Raw genomic sequence first — 22961 nt, 5'->3', positions numbered from 1 at the left:
GCAAGTTTCCTCTTTGTGTACCAACAATTGTCGAACGGCACTCCCTATATCCAAGGTGAAAAAAAGGGACAGCTAAGCATGTTATGCTGCTTTGTCTCATGCGCGTTGTTCAGTAAAGCTTGACTTCCACCGCTAGGTTCACTAGCGTTTCATGGAAGAACCATATTTCACGGCGAAGATGCCTATATGTTATAAGCTACAGTGCAAGCAACTGGACGAGGTCTCGAACAAGAACGATGTCGTCTCTGCCGTCAGAGAATAGTGCCGTACTGAGATCGGGGAGACCTATAGACGAATCCAAGTAAAAATAAGAAGAAGACACACGACGGTGTTAACTTTGACAGATCCTATACAGCACAGCATAGGAAGGTAATTTTAAAATGCTTATTCTAAATTCTAGATAAATTGTAATTAAAATCTGATTGATGTACGATACGAAAAAAGTTCTGAATTACATATTCGGAAGCTCAATTTTTTGAATATTTTCTATACCTATCATATAGTTCGGAACTTTTTCCGTATCATACTTCAATCAGATTTTAATTACATTTTGTCTAGAATTTATTATAAGCATTTCAAAATGATCTTCCTATGCTGTGCTGTAGGATCTGTCAAAGTTAACACCGTCGTGTGTCTTCTTCTTATTTTTACTTGGATTCGTCTATAGATGAGGTACATCGAATTCACCTGATGGATTTTGACATTTGAGCGGGTCGTCTTCTTGCACAAAAGTTCATTTTGCGTTCATTATGCGACCCGCTCAAACGTCATAATTTCTTGGGGGAGTTCATTTTGCATTAGTCTATATTACGCCTAATTTTACGCAAAATGAACTCACTCAAGAAATAATGACGTTTGAGCGGGTCGCATAATGAACGCAAAATGAACTTTTGTTCGAGAAGACGACCTGCTCAAATGTCAAAATCCATTGGGTGAGTGAATTCGATGAACCGCTGCACAGGTCTTTTGGTTGAGCGTTATAAATAGAGTCCTGGAGTGTTGAAGCACCGACAAACCGACGGGCCTCTCTGATTCCAAAATTAACAAAAAATAATACAATCGTTTTACTCCGAGTGTAGTATTGTGCTTCCAGTTGAAAACCGAAGTGAGCTCTCGCGACGATTGAGTTTTTCCTTATTTCCTGATGTCGCAACTGCATCGCGACTAGTGCGCATCTATGCCACCGCCGTGCGCCATGATGCGCACTAGTCGCGAAGTAGTTGCGACAAAAGGAAACGGGAGAAAAATCGATTGTCGCGAGAGCTCACTTCGGTTTTCAACTGGAAGTACAATATAATAACAGTGTCGTCAAGTGTCAGAATTGGAACAGAATCGTCTGTCAGTTCCATACAAATGCGCGTTCCAAACGAGCAGGAGACCTGTCAATCGTGGCACATGACGTTACTCTTCTTATAGGACTCTAACTGACATTAACCATTCATTAACATTAACGTTCATTTGATAGAAAAAGTCAAGAATAAGAAAAAGCAAAATGCGCGCAATTCACCAGCTGTTCGACGTCAACATTATATGCACGTTTCAAACAATCTACACAGCGATGTAGATGAAAATAACCAAGTAATAAAAAATCTTTTTTGATGCTTAAATCGAAATTGAAGACTTTACGATCATTACACACATTTTCTAAAGTCGAATGTTTTTCATTTGGCGAACGAATCCTATCATAAAGTTCTCGATATTTATAATATCGAATATTGATTATTATGTGGTAGCTGATGAAATAAATTAAAGAGTGCATGACCAAGTTTGCCCGCACACTTGTGAGAGCTGTTGTGTAAACCATCGCACAGATGGAGCTAGGTAATGAAAGGAGAGTAATTGCCAAGAAATTTGAAGAACTGTATATGGGAAAGCACGTCGGTTTGTCGGTGCTATAAATACGTGTTTTATTTCCGATAGGAATATCTTTAAAAAAATAAATTTACAAATCCGTAAATTGCAAATACTTTTATTGTGCTCAGAAGATTCTATATTCCCGGGTATACCCGGGATTTTTACACTCAAGGAAACAGTTGAGAATCGATGTTCAACTGTGATGAAAAGAAGAACAAGTAGTCAAGTAGAACAAGTCTTTGCAGGACTCGTCTCAGATTATAAGCATATTAAAATGATTTTCCTATGCTATGCTGTAGGATCTGTGAAAGTTAACAACGTCGTGTGTCTTATTCTTATTTTTACTTAGATTCGTCTATTAACAGTAAAAAGTTATCACATCATGACGAGTTCAGCGTCAAAGTCGAGTTCAAAGTCTGTTCTCTGTGGTTTTAGGTTGTTTTGGGTTTTCACGTTTTTGATTACTTTTCGATTTAAGTGTAAATCGACAAATCGAAATCGATCGCCCAATCTTCTCCGTTGACAGTTCGCAAAACGTCACCGGATCGGATATTTTTGTGCAGCTGTGGCACTGTCAAAATATTCCTGCGACGTCGACTGATGATTTTGTGTGCGTATATTTTGCATTCTATTTACTCATCATCTGCCGAAAAGTTTCGCTCCGGTAAATCCACGGGAATCTGTGACCCCGAAGCACCACCGGACGATAATCGGACCCCGCAAAACAGCAGCAGAACTGTAGGATTGATGCCAACCGGTTCACCAACATGGGAATGAACGTAAGTCGCCACGACGATTTGGCCGAGAACGAATATCTGAAGCGATTCGTCGGCAAGGAACATATTCCGGCATACAACGATGAATTCTGGAACAGCTTCCTGCAGTATCACATCAATCTACCGACGAACGGGTGAGTGTTAAATAATTAAATATGTTTCACTCGACAGGCTTATCAATTTGTGCGTCGGACGCTTTTTGTTATCAGTAAAAAGGTACCGTTTATGTTTTTTCCCGAACGATTGTTTTGGATTCCAAAATGAGTGTTGTACCTTTTTTCTTTCAGCCAAGAGCAGTTAAGTTTGGACTCGAGACTGGAGTCGCTTTGTCAGAGCTTCATTAGCCACAATCTTTTGACTGGGAATTTCGGTGCGCTAATAAATGTTTACCTGGTAAAAGTTTCCGAGCTGTTGGCCTTGTCCGATGCCGAGAGGTAAGTTGCAATAGAATATTTGTTTTGGGGTGTTTGGTTTGATTTTGCTGTTTGATTGTAACGACTGGAAAATCAGGACAGAAGAACACTATACGTTGAGCTCTAGTTTTGTTATTGTAGTCATCAAAGTCAAACTTGATTCTTAATTTTGTACTACAGCATAAACACTTGAAACAGACTATGCATCGCAGAAAATCTCGTAGAATGTACACCTTGTAATGAACAAAGGCTTTATATTGATTGAATAATACATCTTTAAGTTAATTGTTAGTAACTTTTGCATTCACCAGGTTTTGTAACCTGGTAGGGCATTGAATGATGGCACAGCAATTAATATGTTCTTTTTTGGAATGTATGAACTCATTGATTCCATTTTATTCCTTTGTTTCTATATTCAATTCTTAATGAATGCGGCTTTATTTGATGCAATATCTTAGACATCATTCTGCTTCTCCAATTTTTCCAGTTTGTAATAGTCTATTCATACTACGGGCTTTGTCACTTGAATTATATTTTGAATTCAAACATTACACATCTTATAATAATAACTTGGAATCGACCCCTATATGTCGTTGATAGTCATTTTTTTATTTAGTGATGGAACTTGTAGTCTGAAGAGCCTATAAGGTGTCTCTTAATAAAAATGACTCGTTTTAATGACCATTGTTGTTTTCAAACTAAGGTCAAGCTGTTTTAAACACTGCGTAACTTAGCCATACATATTTCGAAAAATTAGGAAGGCCCCCGAAGAATATTGCCAATCTGTCACGTAGCATTCAATGAGACAGTACTAACTTGGTCGAAAAATGAGTCTTATTTCAATGTTCGATTAACCTTAAACTCACAAATCTCTTTTAGCACGGTTCACATATGGCAAGCATTCAATGCGCTATTCATTATTCGGTGTTTGATCAAATACATGATAGAGACGGGCTCTGAGTATCAGCTGTTGCAGCATTTTGAGACATTGCCAATACAAGAGAGTCAGAGACATCGAGATGGTACGGATCAGGCAGGGACCAGTGGTGGTGATGTGGCAGTCAGCATCGATCCCAAAATTATTGCCGATAATAAAGCAGCCATGGCTAAATTAGTCGATGGGACTAAATTCGAGACGTTTCTTGAAGCGCTGGTAAACATCATCGTTGTGATACCTGTGAAGTAAGTGTTTCTTATTTATGATATGGGTTTTTAATAAAAAGTTAACCTTTTCAGAGAATTTACATATCATCTTCATTTGGAAGCGGTGAATTGCTTGATTGTATTATTGTCCGTTAGTCAGTTTTCCCAACAGAGGACAGATAAGTCAACCATCTTCAAGTACATTAGTTTATATGAAATCTAATTGTATGCAATTTATATTCTACCTATCCTTTTTTCAGAACCATCTACAAATGTCAACATGCGAACACTTTGATGAGTGCTTTGCTGCACTTTCTCAGTCGTATGATACAGGCTCCGTCTACGATGTTCGGCTTCGGTAGTGGTGGCTCTTTTGTGTTCGGTATTGCCGAATCATTGTGGTCCATCTTGACATTTGCGCGCAAGCAGCCAGATATTCTATCAGCGCACGATCTACCTTCCGCCTTCAAGGATCATTATCCGCTAGCCAATCAAAGTTTGCTATTGATACTGATTCTTACCAATCACTACACCACCAAGGACAATCCCTACCGGATCAGCTTGTTTGGGTGCTCCGATTCACAAGGTACCGCGACCTGCATCCTTACTAAAGTAATTTTTCTTAAAAGGTTCTAAACAATTTTAGAAGATTCACCAAAAGACGAGGTTGTGACTTTCAAAATCGACTTTTCTTCCCTGTACAACACATTGTGCCGAATTGTAACTATTGATCAAGTGACACTGCTTCTTTATCTGTTACTGCATCGAAACCAAAAATTCTATAAATACGTTATGGCCCAACTAAATTTGCAGCAACTGGTGAGTAGATACTTATGTAAACCTGCGAAGGAATGATTTTATGATCTAGTACCGTGATAGTGTAACTATTTTACCTTGTACTCTGAATGTACGATCACTGCAAATAGGTACTAGGGAGTGTTACATTTCATATTACGTCGATGAATGATTTTCAAAATTTAGAAATTGTTAGAATGCACTTTCGAAAATGTGTTTTAATGTGTGTTCCCGACTATACAGGACAATATGAGCCCCCATTTGGGGCAGTATGGGTCACCCATCCAAAACGTTCGTTTGGAAGAGAAAAGTGTCGTAATATGGATGAATATGACATTCCTACTACTGTTTCACCGTTTGCACAGACACATTTCAATTGGTCTAGGGTTATTTTTAACGTAAACTACGTCTAAGGGGAAGACTCGGATACAGGGTGACAAATGAAAATTTCCAAATTCGAGACCGTCACGAAATCATGTAAGATTTTGAACTTTAATAGCGCCTTTATTTTCCGATGGTTTTTTGAGATTTATTATAATTTGTCAGTTATATTGAAACTTTGGGTTATGAACGTTAAAATAGGGTATCGGATCATTTTGGCAGCACCCTCTTTTCTTGTCCGCAAGAGTCTCGTTTCGGCCGTCGCCGTTTAGTGCGGTTGGCTTTTGGACTCTGCTTTTTGTGCGGTGTTTCGCACAAAAAGTAGAACAATGGAGCCAGACCAGTGACCACCGTCGAAACAAATGTAACAAAAATGCGTAATGTAGTGCATGGTGTATAAAAAGTGATGCAGATAGGGGCATGTTTGTGCAGGCATGAGACGATCAATTGTTATCAATGCCAATGCCCTAGCTAGTAATGCAATCATCGCAATGGAATTGCACAAACATGTTTAGGGTATGATGGGGCAAGATGGGTCGCCTAAGGCGAACCCTGAATATCTGAAAACAGAAACATTTCAATTCAACTTTTCAACATGGATCTAAAAAAATAGCTCATAATCTGTAATCCAAGCGTATGAAATAACAAAAACTCCACTTTTTATTCCATTTCAAGTCATTAAAGTATAAGTCTATTTTTCTGTCAATCAAAAAATGGCGGGGTAAGATGGGTCAAACAGCGGGGCAAGATGGGTCACCTTTAAGTACTGCAATTAATATTGTTTTTATTCCCAATATTGAATTAGCCACAGATAGATAGCTTTATTGCCAATGATTATATTGAATAAAAAATAATTTTTTAGCATTGAATGAAGAAATGGCTCTACATTTAAAAATGTCTGCAAATTCCAATGAAAACAAGCCGTCTAAGTATTGCTTTCTTAAAAACAAAAAAAAGACATTTTCAATAAACAAATTGACATCATTATATCAAAAGTAACCTTAAAATGATTAAACCAGCAATGGAAAATATGTTTTGAATACGAACTATGCCCTTCAGTATGTGCTGACCCATCTTGCCCCATTTGTAAGTTCATGTTAGAATGCCTAATTTTCGATCAAATGTATTTATTTCAACGCAGTTAGTATAACATCACCTACATTATACGTTAACTATGTTACTAAAAATGTTTAAATTTTACATTGCTCGACGAGATTATACGTTTTATAGAAAGTGTGTTTCGCATAAGAAACAATGCTGAAAACTATTTTACCTTGCCATACTGTGCCAAAATTAAATTTTATCATCAAATCGAGTGATGTTTAAGTAGAACCAAATTATTCCTCCTACAAAGTCATAATCTCCACATTAAAATGTACACGATGCTCAAAAACGGCCCTGACCCATCTTACCCCGTGACCCATCTTGCCCCGCCTAACCCTATATTAAAAAAACGACTTTGGAAAAATGTTAAGCATTTTTTTTGCAAACTGAAAACTAATAAGGCCGTTACACATACATATTTATTAAAAATTATGGTCTACGCAAGGTCAAGGTCTACTGTACGAATAGCAATTTCCAAAGGAACTCCTAATAGATTTACCGATATTCTTTAATTTCTAAAATAATTTCTTTGCGCATTCCTCCAAGAATTCCTTCAGAACTTTCTCCAGGGATTCCTTAAAAAATCCTCTAGAAATAACTACGGAGATAAATCCTGAAATTCCTCAAGACTCTAAAATTTTTCTTCAAGTATTCTTTCAGAACTTTCTCCAGGACTTCCTTCGGAAATTATTTCAAGAAAACCAAGAAATCTCTTTTTCAGAACAACACTAGAACTTAAATACAAGGAGGAGTGAGGGAAATGTCCAATTTGGTAGGTCACGTGCCTTATCGTACTCCAGTTCCAGAAGCCAAGTTACCATTTTTTTCATTCGCATATCACGAGGCTAGCACAATGATACTCCATTGCCAGGGAGGGAAGTTAAAAAGTATATAAGCACTAGACTAATTAAAATAAGTAACATTCAAATCAGACCGCATCGTGCTTTCGTGCTGTGCGGTTCTTTTCTCTCTTTGCAGAAAGAAGTTTTTAATACTACCCGAAGCTATTTTAATTTTCAACAGTGCTTCTCAGCGCTATTTGTACCCACTGAACGACCTTTGCATGGACCCGTGCCTTCATTTTACGTTGGACCCGTTTGCGGAAGTAAAATTCCGACAAGCGGTGGTAATCCTGCAGGGACACCGTTCTGAAAAAAAAAACCTCTTAGAAGGTCACGTCTCCATGCTCAGCAATGAGCATTAATAAAAATAAGAGGAAGGGGCAGTCTCTGAATTCTCCACTTCCTTCAAAGAAACAAGGTTTCAAGACCGTCCTGCCCAAGCGCGGAAAAATAGAAGGAAACTGGAGACTTCAGATATTCCTTCTAACTCTAACGTTGACATTATTTCTTCTCCTATCGAACTGAGCAATCAGTTCGATTTGATTCATGATGAAATTGAGCAAATCGAATCTACCTCTAGCCCAGGTGATTCGATTCATGCGAAGAAACAACGGATTCCGCCAATTATGGTATCTGTTGCCGAGTTTCCTGGCTTTCGGAATGAAATCTTGAGTAACCTTCAGGGGATCAAGGTTTCATTTCAGATTGCTAGGAAGGGTGACTGCTGCGTTTTGCCGGGATCCTTTGACGATCGCAAACGTCTTCTTCAGTATTTAACTGAGAAGCGCCATAAATTCTTCACATACAACGACAAAACTGAGCGATTGTTCAAAGTTGTCTTGAAAGGTCTCCCCAGTGATGATAAATCACTGGATGAGATTAAAATTGAAATTTCCCATTTACTTGGATTTTCACAAGTCCAAGTGATTAAGATGAAAAAGAAATCTCACTCTGGTACTTCCCAGAGGGGCATTTCTCAAGAATTTTATTTAGTTCATTTTAACAAAAATGAACTAAATAATATGAAAAGTTTGGGAAAGGCCTGTATTATGTCCCATGTCTGTGTTTCATGGGAACATTTCCGCAGGCCTGGAGGAAATTTCCAAAACCCCACACAGTGCCGTAAGTGCCAAAAGTGGGGTCACGGAACCAAACATTGGCACATGGATGCTAAATGCATGATTTGTGGTGGAACCTCTCACGCCAAGGACGCATGTCCTGTGAGAGAAGATTCCAATAAATTTAAATGTGCAAATTGTGGGGGCAATCATAAATCCAATTTCTGGGAATGCCCTTCACGCAAAAAAGTTTTGAATTCCCGTGCAAAATTGATGACGGGAAAATCCAATAGGATCCCAGATTAGCCGGGTAAACATATTTCAAACGCTCAAAATCCGCAATAATTTGCCGGTCGAGCAATTCATACCCACCACAATCCACGAACAAATAATGCTTCTACCTCTCACCGGGTAACGAGCAGTTCGTCGAGTTCTAATTTTTCAAACACGCCTTCCTATGCAAGCATCGCTGCAGGCAGGCAAAATTTCATTTCTGCAAAATTTACCGACGATGAATTACTTTCATACCCATTCTTCATCGGAAAATAACGTTCGTTCTGTCGACTCAGGTAGAATGTCTGCTTCCGTTTCGACTTTGATTTTCTAGATGAGCAATTGCATCACATGATTGATGCAATGTTCAAAGTAAATAACAAAACTGAAGCTGTTCAGGTTGGTATCAAATTTACCCAACAAATTGTTATTGGACTTCGTTTTAATGGATCCAAATAATTATTGTGGGTTCGCCATTGTCATTAATAGACGTATCAAAAATAAATTATTTTCTTCGTTTGAAACCAAAGTTTTCGAAACCTTGGGAGTTTCTGTTGAAACAAATTTTGGACAATTCTCTTTTATTGCTGCCTACTTGCGTTTCCAGTGCAATGGGCAGCAAAGAATTTGTTGAGAGCTGATCTTCAAATTCTAACTCGCAACAAATCCAAATTTTCCATTGTTCTGCGGGATATTATACTATTCAATATCCCAATGGACCAACTTGCTTTTCTTCCAGTCGAAATCCTTCTACAATTGATTTAGTTTTAACGGATTCAAGTCAGCTGTGTGGCCAATTGCTAACTCATGCTGACCTTGATTTTGATTATAGATAGTGGAATATATAGATGAGCGAAGATAAATCCTCTGTGTGTTAACCGACACAGCCATGCTTTCGCTCATTTATAGATTCTACTATCTATAATTCTGATCACCTTCCTGTGACGTTTGAAAACTCACATGAAGCCATTAACAATCCAATCAGCTCTACTTTTAATTATCATAGAGCTGATTGGGATTTATATAAAACGTATATCGACAGAAATTTTGATATTCCTCTCGATACCAAAAGTGATATTGATAATGCTTTCGTATCTTTGACAAATTTAATTTCCGAAGCCAGAGGCATTGCAATTCCTAAATGTGAAATTAAATTCAACTCCATTATTATTGACGACGATCTTCAGCTACTGATCCGTCTTAAAAATGTGAGTCGAAAGCAATATCAAAGAACTTGCGATCCCGCGTTGAAAGTTATTTGGCGAGATTTTCAAAATATAATTAAAAAAACGTTTCGCTATTCTGAGAAATACCAACTTTGAGAATAATGTCTCGAAGTTGGATCCCAGTTCGAAACCTTTTTGGAAATTAACGAAAATTCTTGAAAAAACCTCAAAAGCCAATTCCAGCATTTAAAGAGGGAAATAAAATTTTATTGACAAATGGCGAAAAGGCTCAAAAACTTGCTCAGCAGTTCGAGAGTGCCCATAATTTTAGTCTAGGTCTCACTAGTCCAATTGAGGATCAGGTTACACGGAGCTTCGAAAACATTCTCAACCAAGATAATGTTTTTGACCCTTCGTCGGGAATTAATTTGGATGAAGTGAGATCTATTACTAGAAAATTTAAAAATATGAAAGCCCCGGGTGATGATGGTATTTTCTACATACTTACCAAAAAACTTCCTGAGAGCTCTTTATCCTTTTTGGTTAATTTATTTAACAAATGTTTTCAATTGGCATACTTCCCAGATAAATGGAAAAACGACAAAGTTGTTCCTATTTTAAAACCGGACAAAAATCCAGCTGAGGCTTCTAGTTATCGCCCAATCAGTTTGCTTTCTTCAATGAGCAAACTGTTTGAAAAGATTATTTTAAATGGAATGATGGTTCATATTAATGACAATTCTATTTTTGCTGATGAGCAATTTGGTTTTCGCCATGGGCATTCAACCACTCATCAGTTATTAAGAGTTACGAATTTAATTCGGCTCAACAAATCTGAAGGATATTCGACTGGAGTTGCTCTTCTTGATATAGAGAAAGCATTTGACAGTGTTTGGCATGAAGGTTTGATTGTAAAATTGATGAATTTTAATTTTCCTCTGTACATCATTAAACTGATCCAAAATTATTTATCAGATCGCTCACTGCAGGTAAACTATCAGAATCCAAAATCTGATACATTACCTGTAAGAGCTGGTGTTCCCCTAGGCAGCATAATGGGGCCCATATTATATAACATTTTTACTTCTGACTTACCACCAGGGTGTCAAAAATCTTTGTTTGCAGATGACACGGGTATCTCAGCCAAAGGGCGAAGCCTTCGTGTCATTTGTAGTAGGGCTCATTCACAAATTACATAACGCCCTGAGGGGTGGGTGGGTACCCAATATTCCGTTACAAAATGTTACGGCTTGTCTAGGGGGTGGGTGGGTTTGTTCAGTTCTGTTACGGGTAACGAATAATATAAAAAATGAAATCACTAATTAAATTCAAATTTGACAGCATTATTATTTACTATGTAGAAAGTTAAAGTAGAGTTCATTAAAAATATCAATTAATATTTTTTTGTGAATTTTTAGTCCGACGTTACGCGTCACCGAAGGGAGTGGGTGGGTATAGAGGAAATGTTACAAACAAGCCACAGAGGGGTGGGTGGGGTTCAAATTGTGTTTTTTTTTGCGTTATGTAATTTGTGAATGAGCCCGTAGATTGCAAAAAAGTTTGGATATTTTCTCCACTTACTTGCGAAAATGGTATGAACGAGCCGCTTTAAAGTTGGGCTCATGTTCGAATTTCCGGTTGAATCGCGCGTATTTATCACCGACTACTGTTCTGGGACTACTCTGTTGAAAAACTGTTCTCTATCATTTCGGTTGTTTGATCCGGATGGTGCATAAATGTTTATGATGGTTACTGTGTTTTGAAGAGTAACGGCCAATATTCGTGAGTCCAAGCCTCTCCTAATCGTAGTGACATCGATTCCTGTTCGTTTAAGTGTTGCAGTCCCACGATTTCGCTCATCTACATTGAAAATTGCTTCGTACCCTGGGAACTCATAATTCACGAACTTTGAAAGTACATACCGAAAGTACATTACCGTCACGAAACTTCTTGCATGCATACAATGTCAAGATCAAGCATTCGAATGAATGCCGAGAGAGAGTGGATTTTGGTAGGATTTTGTATTGCGTTAACGTTGATAGTTGCAAGTGTGTATGATTGGTCGTGTGAAGACATTTTAATTTGGTTGCGAATTACGAGTTCTACTTGCCTCTCTGATAGATGCGCGTGTCTGCGTTCCCAGTCGGCTGTGGCGATTGTAGGCATGCTGATCGTCATCAGATATATTTAGGTCGATCGAGGTGTTGGCGCTTGCAGTTCGTCCGATTGTCGTATGTGTTACGGCTGTTTTCTTCGCTGTTGTTAAATCTTTGCGATCAGCAGATGTGTTTCGCTGTTCCGTCGAGCTTTTACCTTTTTTTTTTTCCAGTTTCACAGTCTCCGTGGTTTGCCGCCGGTCGCTTAATCTGTTGTTGTGTGCTCGTAGTAGAAACAGGAGCTTTCAGTGATGTATCTAGTAATGAATGACTATTATCAGACACCACCGACGCAGCGCTTGCACTATTGTCTGGTGCAGATACCACGTTGTTGGTGGCATCTGATTTAGAAGAAATTCCTGATGCAATGTCGGCGTACGATACAATCTTCCGTTGGTCCTCAGCTATTATGAGACGGTTATCAGCACAGCTTCTGCCCCGATGCATGATGTTACCACAATGACGACAAGTAGGTTCTTGATTATTGTAAGTTACATAGGTGTTGTAACCTCGAATGCTTATGTAGGATGGAATGGCTTTCCTCAATTGGATCCGTACGACTTTCACTCCGTTTGAAGCATCCGGGAACCGAGATGACTTGCACTTTTGCTCCGTGATAGAAATTACTGTGCCGTACCGCGCCATGAATTCGTCTATCCATTCCTCTGGCATTCGTGGCGTAAATGGTGGAGTTTGACGTCCGTTCCTCCATCCTCTACTGCCAGACGCATTCTGTGGACCTTGCTGTCACTGATCAATTCTAGCTTGCCGTCGTATTCTCGGACAACCTCCTGGGCTCTCTCCTGGCTGTGGAGTTCAACGTAGATTTTGCCTTCCGTCAAATCGAATTGAATTGCTACAACGTCGCTTGGTGTAAGGTGTAAACCGTCCGCAATAAAGTCATACACCAGTGTGAACACTCAGTGAATCCATGTTGGATTTGGGGAGCTCCCTCGTGGAGGATCAAGCCTTTAAACCCCTTAGAATTTTAACTTTCTTGTTTTACTTTCGAGAAGGGTGTCAAAGTACGTCTGTGTTGTGTGACGTCTGTTTGAAAACTTGGCAACAAATGTCCAACAAAATAATTTCCAATTTTAGACAAAAATCGTTGCAATCTTCTATTGTAACGATTAGCTCCTTGTACCCTTTAGTATAATTTAGGTTAAGTTTAGTTTAAGTTAAAAACATTGTAATTCCTACATGGTTCAATTCAACCAGAGGAAAAATCCTAACTGCCAGAGGCAATTGAAATGTATTAATAATAATCAAAAATGTTGCATAGCAAATAAGGATGATAGTGTTAAGAAAACACGGAACACCTAGTCTAATGGGCCAAACACAATTGATACGTTTGCGTGCGTTTTGACAGTTTTCCCATGGAAAAACTGTCAAAACGCACGCAAACGTATCAATTGTGTTTGGCCCATAAGTGATGAATGCATGTATTAGATAATTAGCAAATAAAATTAGTTAAAAAAACTCAAAGGTGCAGCCCTGTGCAGCCCAATCGGGTTGTACGCAAAGGTGACGTAGGACTACGTAGTTATTCGAAATTGATGGAATTTGCCATAATAATTTGTGTCGTTTAATTAACATTGAGCAAACTGCTCGGAGGCCAACTGAATCAAGAAGTCGAATAGTTGTTCCCAGTTGGATGGCCTTTGAGTCTCTAACCATTGAATTAACATGACTCATCGGCCGCTGAAGCCACTCGACTGGTTTTCAGTCGGGGACATCACAATCCTTACTTTGCCGCGTACGCTTACATCGCGGGCGAAAACCAAACGTTGCAAATAAATATATTTGCGTTTGGTTTCACGCCACTTCTGATTCTTCTTATTTCTCCTTTATTTCGGCCATTTTCGAGGATGGTGCCCTCCAAAAAGGTCTTTATACAAAAAAAGGTTGATCCGACAATCCGATATGAAATTTCTTCAAAGTGCAAAACTCAATCGAAACTAGCAAATTTGATAGCGCGGCGGAGGGAGATGATGCAATTAATTTAAATGGATGGAATCAATAACAGCAACCAAGCTACCACGCCAAACCCGATGCCACCGAAACAGTCCATTAACGCAATTAACTCTTTTTTTCCATAAAATGTTGGTCCTGAGAAGAACCAATTTTCAACCAATTCTAACTGCATCCAATCGCTTGTCGACACCTTGCGTTGCAACTGTCCGACCGCGACTTGATGATTTTTCGCTCAGCCTCCAAAATTTTAAATAAATTTTCAGTATTGCCACGCTGCCAACTACTCCTTCGTGCTGCTGTTTCCGCTCCGCTGTAAAGAAAGTCGAACCACTCGAATCAAAATGGCTCGCGCGCGCCGAACAGCAGCTTTCTTGTATTCAATAGATTAAGCCCATTAGTCCCGCCCCTTTGTGATCTGATACGGGTGTAAATATAATGTGCACTCATAACGATTAATGAAGTGGCGGGGCCAAGGATGTTATCGATCATTTAGTAATCTGCGTTCGATCACTTAGTAGTTTGTCAATAACTCATTCCAGAGGCTAAATTTCAAAATGTGTTGTATGGTGGACTTCTAGTGCAAAGGTTTATCTACAACTCTGCCCAACAGTTCGTTGTATGATTTTCACTAATAACGGAGCTATAGCTCCAGTAGCAGTAACTTATACTAAATGATTGAAATTGTGTTATCATTTAGTATAAGTTACTGCTACTAGCGCTATAGCTCCGTTATAAGTTAAATTCAAACATTGACCTGTTAGGCAGAGTTGTAGCAAAACCTTCGCACTAGAAGTCCACCATACAACGCATTTTTAAATTTAGCCTCTGAAATGAGTTATTGACAAACTATTAAGTGATCGAACGCAGATTACTAAATGATCGATTACATCCTTGGGCGGGACTAATGGAATTACTTCATTAGATATAAGAAAGCTGCTTTCCAGCGCGCGCGAGCCATTTTGATCAGGATTCCGCAGACAACGGACCGTTTGAAGAATGACAAGCTCTAAGAATCCTATGAAATTTTCTCGCAAGATTCTGAATTGGGTATGAGATGTTGTTCACCTAAGATGTGTATTGTTGCGAGGAATAACAACAGAAGACTCAAGACGAAGTTTCTTCATATTACAAAACATTATCTCTTGGCATCTGTCGGTCCGAGCGACGTTCACCGATGCGATGGGTGGTTGCTGCAGATAGTTTCCACTGAGGTGGCGTCCACCATTTTATACAACAGAAGGTTGATCCGACTATCCGAAATAATCTTTCTTCAAAGTACCAAACTCAATCATAAATAGTAAATTTGATAGCGCGTCGAAGGGAGATGATGCAGTAAATTTAAATGGATGGAATCACTATCAGCAACCAAGCTACCACGCCAAATCCGATGCCACAATTTTTGCAATTAACTCTTTCTTTCCATAAAATGTTGGTTCTGAGAAGAACCATTTTTCATTTCCCAATGCGACTTTCAGATAACTAACTGCATCCAAACGTTTGCCGGCACCTTGCGTTGAAACTGTCTTGAAACTGAAACTTGATGATTTTTCGCTCAGCCTCCAAAATTTGGAATATATTTTCCGCATTGCCACTGCCACCCACGCCTTCGTGCTGCTGTGTCCGCTCCGCTGCATCGAATGTCGAACCGCTCGAATCAAAATGGCTCGCGCGCGCCGAACAGCAGCTTTCTTGTATTCAATAGATTAAGCCCGTTAGCCCCGCCCCTTTGTGATCTGATATGGGTGTAAATATAATGTGCACTCATAACGATTAATGAAGGGGCGGGCTAATGGAATTACTTCATTAGATATAAGAAAGCTGCTTTTCGGCGCGCGCATGCCATTTTGATCGGGATTCCGCAGATAATGTCGGAGAATGTTATTTGCCACTGCCTTGCAAGCGGGAAAAATGCAACAAAACTAAATAAGAGATTTAAAAAAAATAGGTTTTACGTAAAACAAATCAAAACAAGGTACGTTACATTTTCTAGCGAAGAGTCCTAGTTGGAAAACGCATCATAAGTGAAAAAAAATGGTTTTTCACTTTTTTCCCAAGCAATTTTGTCAAAAATCCAAAAACCAAATATACAAGAAAGGCAAAGCATTGTTCACGCTAATCACGCCATAATCTAACACATAAGATTCAAAATAATTATTACCAATGGAAAAAGTATATCTTTGTCGTCATTTTTCAACGAATTATAACTGAAAATCCATCTTCCACTCGAAACTTACGATATGTTCGTAAGAAACCGTTCTCAAATTGACATTTCAATTTTTATGGCTCAAATTCATCTGGGGGATTACTAGGTAGTAAATATAGTCAATACATGGGAAATAAGTAGAGCTCTTGTTATAAACAGAAAAACATATAATTTGTTGGTGGCAATATAGTTGCCACTGCCTTATAAATGGTTAAACCACTCTTTGTGAAATCCCGATCAAAATGGGTCGCGCGCCGGAAAGCAGCTTTCTCGTATTCAATAAATTAAGCCCGTAAATTTGAATGGATGCAATCACTAACAGAAACCAAGCTTCCACGCCAAACGCCGATGCCACCGAAACAGTCCATTTTCGCAGTTAAACTTTTCTGTTCAGAAAATGCTAGTCCTGAGAAGCACCAATTTTCTTTCCCCAATGTGCTTTCCCAACCCGCATAATCAAGGACCATACGTAGACCGCATCTGTTATAATTGAAGAGAATAGGCGAATAAGTGTAATTGTAGCGATGGTCTCACTAATAGTAGTTAACTATAAATGGACAGTCTCATATACTATTTCAACAGTAGCTCAGATGGTAAACGGCCAAACGACCATATGAGTAATGGGCGGTTAAGTATAATTAACATTTAAAACCGGTCGTTTTTTCGAACAAAATTTTCGATGTACCATACATCAGTTGGTAGATGTACAATTGAAGAACTATATAATTACACATCGACAGCATGTTATGTATTAACCGTAAGTGTTGATGTAGGGTTGGTATGATGAATCAAGCTTAAAATTGTATGCTAACAATGAAGTGAATAGTGACTGTTGCCGTTGTGGGAGGGTTTAGTATTAGTCGACTCTTTCAGCAGATATGAAAAACAAGCACATTGTCTTAAGTCAGCTACAAAGCTAAAAAAATAAGTTTATTAAACGAAATCAGCTACAAACATTAAAAACTTACAAATTCGGTGGTAGATTATAGAAACAAATAATTTCTACTCTGTGTGCACCTCCTCACTAGCAGTTGATCACTACTTTCTGCTCTTATGTTTTACTTAGGGTTGTCAAAGTTTAATACGGTTATGAGTGTTCAAATTTTGGATGCGCATTATGCGCAACAGTGACAGCATATCTTATACCGCAGATGTAATTTTGACTGCATGGTATGTCGTTTTTCATTATGCGGGAATAACGTAATAAAAGCATCGCTACTGGCTGCACGGGATCGCAACAGTGCTATTTTTATCGTTGAGGTTGAATGATCTGGAGCAACACACCGAGGACCACCACCGATAGGATGGATTTCCATTGAAAATGTTACCAGCGCCTCCGTGGTGCTGTGCCCGCTCCGCTGCGATCGCTTTGATCTTAAAATCATGTTCAAACTGAGGATTAGATCCAAACTCGCAAGTGATTGATTTTTGATGTCTGTGCTAGTGATGCATGTACGTGATTGGTTGGTTTACCTATTTATAAACTTTTTATCAATTTTCGATAATAAGTAGTTAAAAATCAGTATTTTCATATAAATACAACGAAGCGTTGACTCATCCTTGATCGAATGGTCCAAAAAAATTGAAAATCCATCGAAAAACGGCTGAGATATTAAAGTTTAAAGTCTATCATATTTTCGTGACGGTCCCTGATTTTCGCAATCGTAAAGTGTACCCCAATATAGAAAACACAGACGTAGTCCTACGTCAAAACATCGCTTGGAAGGGGTAATACGAAGAGCAGGGATTAACACGAGTGGTACAATTTTCAAGAAGTCCGTCCAGATATTTGGCTTCGCCGACGACATAGATATTATGGCACGTAACTTTAAGAAGATGCAGGAAGCCTACATCAGACTGAAGAGGGAAGCTAAGCAGATCGGACTAGTCATCAACACGTCGAAGACGAAGCACATGATAGGAAGAGATTCAAGAGAAGACAATGTGAGCCACCCACCGCGAGTTTGCATCGGTGGTGCCGAAATCGAGGTGGTAGAAAAAGTTGTGTACATGGGCTCACTAGTGACTGCCGAAAATGATACCAGCAGAGAAATTTGGAGACGCATAGTAGCTGGGAATCGTACGTACTTTGGACTCCGCAAGGCAAACAACAATCCAAACTGACAATCTACAAAACGCTCATTAGAGCGGTAGTCCTCTACGGACACGAGACCTGGACGATGCTCGTGGAGGACCAACGCGCTCTGGGAGTTTTCGAAAGGAAAGTGCTGCGTGCAGTGGGTGGGGTGCAGATGGCGGACGGTACGTGGAGGACGCGAATGAACCACGAGTTGCATGAGCTGCTGGGAAAACCATCCATCGTTCATCGTTCAGGAATTTGGACATAATTCATGCGCGGCTACAAAGCAAGGCCATGCTGAGGGTGTCTCGGTCCGGTCTAGGTAATTTTCGATTTGGAAATTTTCTAGATTTTCCTGGGCATTAAAGTATCATCGTTTTAGCCTTATGATACACGAATGCAAAAATGGTAACTTGGCTATCTCCTAGTTAATTAATGTGGAAGTGCTATAAGAACTGCGAGGCGGCAATGTTTCAGTGGGGGATATAATGTGGAGTGTGGGTTCGATTCCCGCCCCGGTAAGGAGAAAACTAGGTGTTGTGCAAAATGTCCTGTCCGTTGTCTCATGCTAGATGTTAACTGTTCAGTCTGTGCGACCTCTGATCGAAGACGGTGATTCTGTCTTTTTAATGTCAAGGAGAAGGAAAAAAGAAATCTTCCATCGGCTTCAAGTTTTTCTCGCAGCTACTAAGGTACAGTGGGGTAAGTGGGTAAATGGGGTAAGTGAAAAAAACGCAAGTATTTCACTTATGAAGCAAAGAATTATTCAATTTCACTTCACAATCATACAAGGCCATTCAAATCAATGCGTTAAATAAGTGAAACATGAAATAATGAACCATTTCAACATGCGAGAGTAAAAGTTTATTAACCTTTCAAGTTTATCTTTTGCACAAGTTGTTTTGCGTGTCAATAAATACAAATATTTTTTTATGTTGGTTTCCATAACACATTCAATTTGTGCATTGATAAGTTGGTTTTCTTTGTAGTTTTGAATTACAGCCACAAAAATATTGATATGAAAATCAAAAATTTTGAAAAAAATATTTTATTGCTTTGCTTGTTTTTTACCATGGGTGGGGCAAGTGAAAATTTTCCGACACTGAATGCATTTTTCTATTTTTCTAAACACAAATAATTTCTATTAAACGTATATAAACAAATGATACCAATTCGAACTCATTTGAAGGCTTTTGGTTATTACAGTGATACGTGGTAATATTAAATCAGGAATACAAAGTGCCAAGCGTGTCAGTGTTTTAAATGATCCATGTTTGACAAATAATTCGTGAAAAATGTTATTTATATAGCTTAAATACAAGAATCACTACTATTGCAAATAAATCAACAATTATGAGTTATTTAGTTGAAATTTATAAAAATTATTTATTTGTTAATGAAGACTCTTCTACTAAAATCATAAGTTAATGAAACACAATATGATTCCAGGTTTGATGAATATTTCAAAGATAATTTCTCTGCATTATCGCCAAGGTTCATTATCTTACTATAAACCTGAAATAGAAAGTAGTGTTAGACACAAATGAAAATGAGATATTAGACCTAAAAAATTCAAGTGAAGAAAACATAAAAACATTAAAATCATTTAATAGAGGCACTAGTGCCCTTTGACTTTCAGGAAGTGACAAAAAGCATAACAACAGGTCACAGTTATGCTCTATACAGTATAATTAACATTTGCATGAAATATATGAACAGAAAATGTGTTCTTATATTGGAAAATCCTCTTTTTAAATCATTTTGTGGGGTAAGTGAAAAGTTGAAAACGTTTTTTTTTTTGTTTTCCAAATATTTTGTATCCTAAAAGTATTTTTTAAAGATCTTGTTCGCAGGCATATAAAGATTGGATGGATGATTCGTTATGTCATAAATATGATCAATTTCAATAATATACTCAACTTTTATGACTTGATGAACATGAAATATACGATTTCCTTTACCCACTTGCCCCACTGTACCTTATTCGCCAGCATCTCGACAACTTTCGATGTCAGCGAGAGAAGTGGCTAGCCTTGCCAGAGTACTTTCCGGTATGAGTATGCAAAGTACTCCCCGAGTGCATTGACCACCTTATTCGGGTGTACGTACAGGAGGAAGTCTCATGAGCACTCGGAGATGCTTCCTTCTGGCTTTGACGGCTCGATGCATCTCATCCGATCACCAACGGAGGCTGTGTGGCAATCCTACTTAAGAAACATTTATAAGTTATGTATCGCATACAGGAGGTTGCTAGAAATGTGACGATTCATGCACAATTTCCAGGCGCTTAAGACAAGCAGTGTGACATAGGGGGAGAAGGGGGTGGAACGGACAAATTGTTGCGTTTCGTAATTAATGGATCTTCTCCTAACGGTATGTACTTCATACTCGCAACTGCAATTGTCCATAATTGATTCGATAAGACGCCAGCATTTCAGATAAATGATTATTCCAATCTTTGTGAAACATTCAGTATCAATTACCATTGTATTCATATAGCATTCAGAGTCTAAGCAAGTTTAAAAAAATCGCTGTTCTTATATAGAAGATAATAATGTACGTTTGATATTCTTGCAGGTTATTCCAATTCTTCAAACCCTTTACAATGCTCCCGACAGTACTTCGCACCACATTTATATGTCTCTGATTGTGCTTCTTATTCTAAGTGAAGATGATAATTTTAATAAAAGCGTACATCAAATCGTAAGCAAACCTGATAATTAAATTTTCTTTAGCATTTGCCTCTTATTTAAACGATTTTATTTTTTCAGATTTTGAAAAACATTACCTGGTATACAGAACGATCAATCAGTGAGATATCCTTAGGCGGTCTGTTAATTCTGGTTGTTATACGTACCATCCAATACAATATGCTGAAAATGCGCGATAAATATCTGCACACCAACTGTTTGGCAGCATTGGCCAACATGTCTGGCCAGTTTAGATCGCTTCACCCGTACGTGGCGCAAAGGTTAGTTAGTCTGTTTGAAACTCTCGCCAAGAAGCATGCCCGTCTCGATCAGCAGCTGAAGCAATCAGTAAATGGGGAAGCCGCCGTTGTTGATGTAGCCGTGTCGCTCTCAGCGCCTACGTCCGATGATATGGTAAGTCGGATGGGTGCTATCTATTCCCAGATGGGAACTGTGTCTACTGGAATTGCTGATTGACGTTTTCAGTTACAGGATCTGTCGGTACTAGAAGAAGTGCTAAGGATGGTGCTAGAAATTCTCAATTCTTGTCTGTCGCACCAGCTGGTTTACTGTCCTAATCTGGTGTACACTCTGTTGTACAAACGCAGCGTCTTTGAGGCCTTCCGGAGTCATTCTGCTTTTCAAGACATAATTCAGAACATAGATATGGTGAGATGTGTTTGGGTTTAAGTTTGAAACGAGATCTTACATGAGTTTTGTCACAACAGGTTGTTGGATTTTTCTCGTCGAGGTTGGTAAGGGTGCAAGATCAACGAGGAGAACTGGGAGTTAATGAAGTTCTAGAAGTTATTTCAAAAGGAGCCAGTCAATGGTCTAGCGATAGATTAAGGGTACGTATACAACTTTCTTTTATACCTATTTTGAATCTCAAGAGCATATCTGTGACAGCTACCGTAAGAGGATAAAAAGGGGATTTTTACCCAGGGGTCGTATGAATAAAAAGTAGTAAAACTCAGCGCTTGTAGTATCTACTCAAAAATAAAGTCCACAGAGAAAACTACATGTTTGATATGAATAAAAACATTTTCGAACTTATGGCATATGCTACATTCGAACTTAGCCTTTACTACAGTTTACTACCATTTACTACACGGAGAAACGTCAAAACAAAATAGACCCCATGATGACGATGATGATTTCATTTTTTTTTTTGCGGCTAATCAACAAAAGACATGTCTGTTTTGTTTGTTTTCCCTAAATTGGACTTCTATTTTCAAGAACAAAGCCGATTCGCTTCGATTCTGATGAATAATCTGCATTAGGAACATGAGTAGCAACGTCTTGAGCAGACTACAAGAAATCAGTAGTAAACTCTTGTTTTATTCATACCGAATCAGTTTGTAGTATGTTCGAAATATGTAGTGTAGTAAAGTCTCTTTTATTCATACGAACATGTTCCACAAGTGACGTTTACCACTGAAAATGTAGTAAAGTTGAACTTACTACTTTTTATTCATACGACATAAAATAGGTGACAAGCTAAAGTGTAAACATTTTCGAGCAAATTTAAGTATTTCTTCTGTGCGACCTCTGGTCGAAGAAGGTGATCCTTTTTATATCTTGTCCCTTCTTGTCATTGTGGTCTTCCACGATCGTTCCAGTTATCTAAAGTGACCATTTTTATGGTTTCAGAAATTCCCTGACCTGAAGTTTAAATATGTCGAGGAAGATGCCCCAGAGGAGTTCTTCATCCCCTACGTATGGACGCTGGTGTGTAAGGCGGGCTGTGTTCATTTTAGTTCTGAATCAATCAAAGGCGTGACGACGGAAATCAACTGTTAACCGGAGTTTCTTGAAGTATGCTGTCTCACAACCAACAGTATGGAATCTAGCTTCCATAGCTTTCACTACCTTTTTAATAAAATACTAGAATTGCTCTATATACACTCGGGAAGTTACGGTACTACGTAAAATGTGAATACTGAAACCCAATAATAAGAGTTTGAATCACGAAAATCATCAAGGTCTATCTGGACAGCGAAAACAGTTGAGTAAACTGTACCAACGATAGTATGAACGGAAGCATGAGTGC

At 38.6% G+C, this 22961-nt stretch overlaps 1 protein-coding gene across 2 annotated transcripts; it reads left to right on the top strand.

Moving 5' to 3' along the window:
• The first annotated feature begins 2402 nt into the window (after positions 1–2402).
• Positions 2403–22885, top strand: LOC134213374 (dymeclin). 2 transcript variants are annotated; one of them, XM_062692386.1, is made up of 11 exons: positions 2403–2764; positions 2918–3064; positions 3923–4225; positions 4280–4384; positions 4447–4772; positions 4833–5005; positions 20796–20921; positions 20990–21322; positions 21401–21577; positions 21637–21759; positions 22562–22885. In XM_062692386.1, the coding sequence occupies exons 1-11, from the start codon at positions 2622–2624 to the stop codon at positions 22709–22711; spliced, it is 2106 nt and encodes a 701-aa protein (XP_062548370.1). In that variant the 5' UTR covers positions 2403–2621; the 3' UTR covers positions 22712–22885. The 2 variants fall into 2 exon arrangements, with proteins under 2 accessions (XP_062548370.1, XP_062548369.1); XM_062692385.1 differs by having other exon boundaries at positions 2405–2764; positions 21395–21577.
• Positions 22886–22961: the final 76 nt, after the last annotated feature.

Source organism: Armigeres subalbatus, chromosome 2, assembly GCF_024139115.2.
Source record: "Armigeres subalbatus isolate Guangzhou_Male chromosome 2, GZ_Asu_2, whole genome shotgun sequence".
In the NCBI taxonomy this organism is placed as follows: Eukaryota; Metazoa; Arthropoda; class Insecta; order Diptera; family Culicidae; genus Armigeres; species Armigeres subalbatus.
This window is presented reverse-complemented; position numbering and strand designations above follow the sequence as displayed.

Coding starts and splice junctions, on each gene's coding strand:
- LOC134213374 (XM_062692385.1), top strand. CDS start 2,622: ATGGGAATGAACGTAAGTCGCCACGACGATTTGGCCGAGAACGAATAT. Junction 4,773..4,832: donor TGGGTGCTCCGATTCACAAG/GTACCGCGACCT, acceptor AAACAATTTTAG/AAGATTCACCAAAAGACGAG. Junction 21,578..21,636: donor TAATTCAGAACATAGATATG/GTGAGATGTGTT, acceptor TTGTCACAACAG/GTTGTTGGATTTTTCTCGTC.